This window comes from Etheostoma spectabile, unplaced genomic scaffold (assembly GCF_008692095.1).
Source record: "Etheostoma spectabile isolate EspeVRDwgs_2016 unplaced genomic scaffold, UIUC_Espe_1.0 scaffold00017789, whole genome shotgun sequence".
NCBI classification, from domain to species: Eukaryota; Metazoa; Chordata; class Actinopteri; order Perciformes; family Percidae; genus Etheostoma; species Etheostoma spectabile.
Window position 1 is genome coordinate 3806 of NW_022604159.1, and position 8094 is coordinate 11899.

At 45.1% G+C, this 8094-nt stretch overlaps 1 protein-coding gene across 1 annotated transcript; it reads left to right on the forward strand.

The window, feature by feature from the left end:
* Positions 1-417: 417 nt before the first annotated feature.
* Positions 418-7822, forward strand: tmem214 (transmembrane protein 214; the record flags this gene model as incomplete). Its single annotated transcript, XM_032509208.1, has 3 exons — positions 418-652; positions 5611-5801; positions 7672-7822. Coding segments are annotated over exons 1-3 (496 nt in total), but the record flags the coding sequence as incomplete, so codon positions are not given.
* Between the last annotated feature and the right edge of the window lie 272 nt (positions 7823-8094).

Sequence of the window (8094 nt, forward strand, 5' to 3'; positions counted from 1 at the left end):
GGTAGTACTGTCTGGTAGTACTGCATCCAGTCTGGTAGTACTGTCTGGTAGTACTGCAGAGGGTTGGAAGGTCAGCACAAAAGATCCTAGGCTGCCCCTCTCCCCTCCCTGATCTACACCACCCCCCCAAAACCCCTCGGAACTCACACGTGCCCTGACTTCACTTCACAGCCAACTTATATATTTTTATATTATTTTTTATTCTATTCCATAACTCTTCAAACTGGAAATAACTACTGAAAACAGCCGTGGTTTGGACGCTCTGAGCAATAAAATACAACACGTCTTCTTTTTATTGTCCACTTTTCCCACAAATCTATCACAAAAAAAAAACAAGTTAGTTGACCGACTTCCCCAACTGAGGAAGCCGGATTATCCGAGCAGCACCTGAACGCGGCATTAAATGATCTCGTGAGTCGAGTCGTTTCCCGTGTCACTGAGCAGGGAGGAAGGCGGAAGTAACGGAACCACCACATCACCCCCATCTGGACCAGAGACATGGCTTCAAACAGCGGCTCCGCCGGGAAATGGGAGCTAGTGAAGAAAGGGAAGAAGAACAACAGCGCGGGGGGAGGCAAGAAGCCCGGGGGGGGCATCGGGGGGGGCATCGGGGGGAGGAAAGCCCTGGGCGAATCCAACCTGCCCTCCAGACGTAAGTGAACGCGGGGCAATTACCCCAAAATAAAGACGAGGGGTGGCGACGTGGGGCTGTTCGTCCGAGCTAAGTTATCGCTTTTAATGCGTCTGGACGGCAACGGCCCATAGCTGCCATCTGAAGCTAGCCAGCTAGCCACCATAGCTAGCGAGCTAGCTAGCCACTATAGCCAGCTAGCCACTATAGCTAGCTACAGTGGCTAGCTAGCTAGCTGTCTTAACAGCAATGGCTCATATCTGCCATCTGAAGCTAGCCAGCTAGCCACCATAGCTAGCGAGCCACTATAGCCAGCTAGCCACCATTGCTAGCTAACTAGCCACTATAGCTAGCTAGCTACAGTGGCTAGCTAACTAGCTTAACAGCAATGGCTTATATCTGCCATCTGAAGCTAGCTAGCTAGCTAGCCACTCTAGCTAGCTAGCTTCAGATGTCAGAAATGAGCCATTGCCTTTAACATAGCTAGCTAGCCACTGTAGCTAGCTAGCCACTGTAGCTAGCTTCAGATGGCAGCTGTGAGCCGTTGCTGTTAAGATAGCTAGCTAGCCACTGTTGCTAACTAGCTAGCTTCAGATGTCAGAAATGAGCCGTTGCCTTTAACATAGGGGTGACCAGACGTCCCCGGTTTTCGGGGACAGTCCCCGGTTTTGGTGACCTGTCCCCGGCTGGATATGTCCCCGGATCGGTCCCCGGTTTCCACTGTGACTGACAGACCCGAAAGTGGAATGAAAGAAAGAAAACACCGACCAAACGGAGCCGATCGAGCAGCGCTGCTCAGAGCTCCGAGATGTTCTAGAAAGCCGTGTTTTACCATGCTAAAATCACTGATTATTTACATGGAGTCTGGTGGCTTTAGCCAACGCAATTTCGCGGACTTTTATGTTTAAAAAAAGGATCTTAATCTTTAACAGAAAGGTCGAGCTCCTTAGAAATCCTGTCCAAAATGTTGTCTGTTGGGGGGAAACAGCTCTAGGTCCAGTGTCCCCGTTTTAAGTTTTACAGAAATAAAAACATGACGTGTTTTGGAGGTAAATCCGCTTCTGAGCTGAAAATGTCCCCGGATTTTATCTAAGAAATCTGGTCACCTTACTTTAACATAGCTAGCTTCAGATGGCAGATGTGAGCCAATGCCGTTAAGCTAGCTAGCTAGCCACTGTAGCTAGCTAGCTAGCTAGCTGGCTGGCAGCATCGCAACGCGCAGTAACCTCCTGGGTAACATATGCTGTCTGTCTGATTTGGGGTTTCACTACCAGTTAATATGATTTTCTGTGCCATAGCTTCTCAAAATGAAAGCTAACAGTGTCTTAACGACAATGGCTCATATCTGCCATCTGACGCTAGCTAGTTAGCCACTGTAGCTAGCTGGCTAGCAGCATCTTAACGCGCAGTAACGGGACCTCCTGGGTAACATATGTTGTCTTTCTATTTGGGGTTTCACCACCAGCTACTTTAGGTTCTCTGCTGACAACATGGATGTCAGAATGAAAGCTAGCTGCCCTTTCAGGACGGTGTTCTCCCGCCACAGTTATGTCCTAGAAGAAATCGCTGCTAGCTTGGGCAGTTAGCTTGATGCTAGCATCCTTTCCAGCAATGTGTCAACAAAGGCAACGTCATCACTAAGGAGCTGTAGCTCTGTGACGATAGAGAGAGATGATAGATAAATAGATGGATGGATAGATAGATAGATAGATAGATAGATGGATATAGAGAGATAGAGAGAAAGATGGATAGATAGAGAGAAAGATGGATAGATAGAGATGATAGATGGATAAATAGATAGATGGAGAGATAGAGAGATGGACGGATAGAGAGATGGATGGATAGACTAGAGAGATGGATAGAGAGATGGAGAGATAGATAGAGAGATGGATGCATAGAGAGAGAGATGGATGGAGAGATGGACAGATAGAGAGAGAGAGATGGATGGAGAGATGGATGGAGAGATAGATAGAGAGATGGATGCATAGAGAGAGAGATGGATGGAGAGATGGACAGATAGAGAGAAAGATGGATAGATAGAGAGATGATAGATGGATAGATAGAGAGATGGATGGATAGATGGAGAGAGAGATGGATGGATAGACTAGAGAGATGGAGAGATAGATGGAGAGATGGATAGATAGAGAGATGGATGGATAGATGGACAGATAGAGAGAGAGAGATGGATAGATAGATAGATAGAGAGATGGAGAGATGGATAGATAGAGAGATGGAGAGATAGATGGATGGATAGAGAGATGGATAGATAGATAGAGAGATGGAGAGATAGATAGATAGATAGATGGAGAGATGGATGGAGAGATGGATGGAGAGATGGATAGAGAGATGGATAGATAGATAGATAGAGAGATAGATAGATGGAGAGATGGATAGAGAGATGGATAGATAGATAGATATTGATCCCAACAAAATGGGAAATTATACATTATTAATCCTGTAAGGGGAAATTACAATATTGTTATTACACACAGGCCTGAATTACACATTCAGTCATATTTAAGAAGCTGATAGGATGCCTATATTGGATGTATATTATTATTATTATTAGTATTATCATATTATGTCTGGACAGTTAGAAGAGATCTGGCGAGCTCGTCTTCCAACAGAAGTGAATATGCCGAGTCCAACGTGTTATTTATGTCATTTACATACCACATACTTTAAGGGTAACCTTCATTTTAGACGGGGTAACAAAAACAACATATGGCATTGATCAGTTTTTCAGATCTCCTTACAGTAAATCCACCATAGTCGTTTACAACACACTCTATTAGTCCTAAAAATAACGGCAGACAAAAGTTGTTATGACATAGAGAATAGAAAGATATGTGCTCAGATACACATGTTGAGTTAGTGTGTGAAAGGCTTTGCTGTGTGTGTCTGTGTGTGTCCCCCCCCCCCTGTAAGAGGACCACGTTGGGTACATCATCTCCGCTTACACCCCACCAGACCACCAAGACCCCCTGTGGAGTCAGACCCCGGGGCTGGACCAGAACCACCTCAGTTCCCTGAGTCTCTGAACTAGAGCCTGGATGCCGATACGAATATTATCCAATCAGCGTTAGCTAATAGGCCTAAAATATATTTCTGATATATGATAAAGTATCTTTGTGGTGGCTGTTGAAGCTTAAAACCGGTCAAGCCCTAATATGACCTGAGACACACACACACACACACACACACACACACACACACACACACGCACACATATGAGTTGAAGTGACCACAGTTGGGTTAGTAACGGCTTCTTAGGGAGTAACAGGGGAGTTGCTGACATGCTGCTGATCTCTTCCTTTGCTGATTGAATGAGTGTTGCAACGATCATCCTCTTGGACATAACGGCCTGTTATGCAAGATATGGAGGAATGTGAGGGAGGGGAATGCTATGGTTCATGGACTAACTGAGGACACAGGGTGGCTATGTCTTAACCCCCATGTTGTCCCCATGTTGTCCCCATGTTGTCCTCATGTTGTCCCTGTCGGTACACGATCCGTTCTGCGCATGTGCATTATGTTCGCGCACGCGCAGATGATAATCATGACGTACGAGGATTTACCAGGAATTTACGGCACTGCACGATCCGTTCCAGAGTAGCCGTCTGCTGTTAGCCTCCACCGGAAAGCTAACCGCTAATTCGGCTAACCGCTAGCTGAAACAGCATGTTTAAGCGATATATTTAATAGTGGTTACGTCAGTTCTACTTTACTTGTGCTCATTTAAAACACAATCACTCAATAATTGTCTTTATTATTACTGTAAAGTCTTAAATTAGCTGTAGCTGCTTTCCCCACTGTTTAGTTTGAGTAACGGTATTGTAGACTGAATCAAAGCTAGCGGTTAGCCGGGAAGCTAACGGCGGTGGAGGCTAACAGTCCAACAATGACAGATCGTGTACTGATGTATTAGCTAAGAGAACGGTTAGCCTCTACCGGGAAGCTGACGCTAGTTTAGCGAACAGCTATAGCGGCTAACGGGCTGACAGGTTGATTCAGCCTAAAATAACGTTACTCAAACTAAACAGTGGGAAAAGCAGCTACTGTTGGCTAAGCTAACGTTAGCTTTCCGGTGGAGGCTAACAGACTTTCTTTAACTGTCTATAGGAACAGATTGTGCAGTGTCGTAAATCCACGTTCATCATGAAATCATCTATTGCACATGCGCAGAACCGATCGTGCAGGAGGGACGGATCGTGTACCGACAGTCCTCATGTTGTCCTCATGTTGTCCTCATGTTGTCCTCATGTTGTCCTCATGTTGCCCCCTTGTTGCCCCCATGTTGTCCTCATGTGTCCTCATGTTGTCCTCATGTTGTCCTCATGTTGTCCCATGTTGTCCTCATGTTGTCTTCATGTGTCCTCATGTTTCCCCATGTTGTCCTCATGTTGTCCCTCATGTTGCCCTCATGTTGTCCCCATGTTGTCTCATGTTGTCCTCATGTTGTCCTCATGTTGTCCCCATGTTGTCCCCATGTTGTCCTATATCAATGTTCTTTTTAATTCCCCAAATAACATGATTGATTCCAACGCTCTTTGCCAAGTACAAATCTCTACTTTCATTAATTTTGGGTCTTATTCTATTTTATGCATTGTAAAACAAATGGAAGTGTTGTTGAAATAGTATTGAGTAAAAGTTGACATATTCCAGTCTGTGATTATCATCAACATCCATTCCTTTAATTTAGTCTCAATAATTCCTAATTTCTGCTTTTCTAACTCCAACATTAGGTATAACTTCCTATAAATGAGGTTTATTGACCATAAATTCCAAAAATAACTGTAAAACTAAAGTTAATAAGTTAGTGTTACGTAGTGTTAAAAACATCAAAAAAGGGACAAACATCGACTAAAAGCGTCAACAACAGTGTTGATTTTCAGTGTTTTTGGGCAGCCCCCCCCCCCCCCGGGGGTTAATGTGAGCGTTGCAGAGAGGCGTGTCTCACCCCGCTCGTCTCCTTCCAGCGCCCCTGAAGACGTCCGAGACGCTGTTCGACGGCTTCGAGAAGATGGGGAAGAAGCAGAACAAGGAGCAGGTTCCACCGCCGGCCGAGCCCGACACTAGGAAGACCTCCAGTAAACCCCCCAAGAGGTCCCAGACCAGCAGTCCAGTAACCTCGGCAACACGCAAGACCCTCGAGGACGCCTTCAAAACAGTGAGTCATGCACACGCCCGTCTGTTTCCTCTCATCTCATCAGCCTGTTTTTAACCGTCATGTGAAGAGAACCAGTTATTGGACTGTTATGATGATTTTGTGTGTGCATTTCACCCTAAAACACAGTGTTTTGCTGCTAAAAGTTCAGATTAAAGCTGATAATGTAATTTATGGCTGATCTTTGCAAGGGACTGGAAAGAAAAATTAAAAGTAATCTGCTTTGTAAAACCTCTAAAAGCTTCAATATCTTCAAACTAACAGAAACAAAGCTGCTTTGTGGAAATCTGCAAGCGAACTATCACATGTTGAACCCTGGCCTTGTTGTTGCATAATGGACGCGTTGTCTTCCACTCACAATGGAAAATTAGCTGTTTTTCTTATGTTTTTGTCCCTTTTTTCAACACTTTTGATGCTTTTCCCCCCTGATTTCCCTTTTTTAATGTTTGTCACTTTTTTGTTTTGTTTTCAACACTTAACACTAACTTATTAACTTTAGTTTTACAGTCATTTTCCATGTTGCCTTCATGTCGTCCTCATGTTGTCCTCATGTTGTCCTCATGTTGTCTTCATGTCGTCTTCATGTCGTCTTCATGTCGTCCTCATGTTGTCCTCATGTTGCCTTCATGTCGTCCTCATGTTGTCCTCATGTTGTCCTCATGTTGTCTTCATGTCGTCTTCATGTCGTCTTCATGTCGTCCTCATGTTGTCCTCATGTTGCCCTCATGTTGCCCTCATGTTGCCCTCATGTTGCCCTCATGTTGTCCTCATGTTGTCTTCATGTTGTCTTCATGTTGTCCTCATGTTGTCCTCATGTTGCCCTCATGTTGTCTTCATGTTGCCCTCATGTTGCCCTCATGTTGTCTTCATGTTGCCCTCATGTTGCCCTCATGTTGTCCTCATGTTGCCCTCATGTTGCCCTCATGTTGCCCTCATGTTGTCCTCATGTTGCCCTCATGTTGTCTTCATGTTGTCCTCATGTTGTCTTCATGTTGTCTTAATGTTGTCTTCATGTTGTCTTCATGTTGTCCTCATGTTGCCCTCATGTTGTCCTCATGTTGTCCTCATGTTGTCTTCATGTTGTCTTCATGTTGTCCTCATGTTGCCCTCATGTTGTCTTCATGTTGCCCTCATGTTGTCCTCATGTTGTCTTCATGTTGCCCTCATGTTGCCCTCATGTTGCCCTCATGTTGCCCTCATGTTGTCCTCATGTTGCCCTCATGTTGTCTTCATGTTGTCTTCATGTTGTCCTCATGTTGCCCTCATGTTGTCTTCATGTTGCCCTCATGTTGCCCTCATGTTGTCCTCATGTTGCCCTCATGTTGTCTTCATGTTGTCTTCATGTTGTCCTCATGTTGTCCTCATGTTGCCCTCATGTTGTCTTCATGTTGCCCTCATGTTGTCCTCATGTTGTCTTCATGTTGCCCTCATGTTGCCCTCATGTTGCCCTCATGTTGCCCTCATGTTGTCCTCATGTTGCCCTCATGTTGTCTTCATGTTGTCTTCATGTTTTCCTCATGTTGCCCTCATGTTGTCTTCATGTTGCCCTCATGTTGCCCTCATGTTGTCCTCATGTTGCCCTCATGTTGTCTTCATGTTGTCTTCATGTTTTCCTCATGTTGTCCTCATGTTGCCCTCATGTTGTCTTCATGTTGCCCTCATGTTGCCCTCATGTTGCCCTCATGTTGCCCTCATGTTGTCCTCATGTTGACATGAAAAATAACAAACAGCATCAAAAGTGTTAAAAAAAGGGACAAAACCTAAGAAAAAGTTAAAAACCTCAATAAAAAGCGTCAAGAGAAGTGTTGATGTTCAGTTTTGACGGGAAGACAAGACGAGGGTGAAGGTTTTCTCTGTCTCGTTGTCTTCTTAGTTGGACGTCGGGGACCTGAAGCAGCAGCTGGCTCAGAGTCAGACCTTGTTCCCGGAGAACCCGTCGGTCTGGGTCAAGGACCTGGCCGGGTACCTGAACCTCCACCTGACGGCGCCGGAGTCGGAGCCCACGCTCAGCAGCTACGCCCACGGTGGGTCAGAGCCACACGCCATATATATATATATACTGTACTATCTATTAAAGGCAGTGCATTATGGGACATACTACCCCCCCCCCCCCCCCCCCTATAAGGGCGCGCCCCCCCTCAGACAGTATATAGAGAGAGAAAAAGACAGTATAGAGAGAGAGAAAAAGACAGTATAGAGAGAGAGAAAAAGACAGTATAGAGAGAGAGAAAAAGACAGTATAGAGAGAGAGAAAAAGACAGTATAGAGAGAGAGAAAAAGACAGTATATAGAGAGA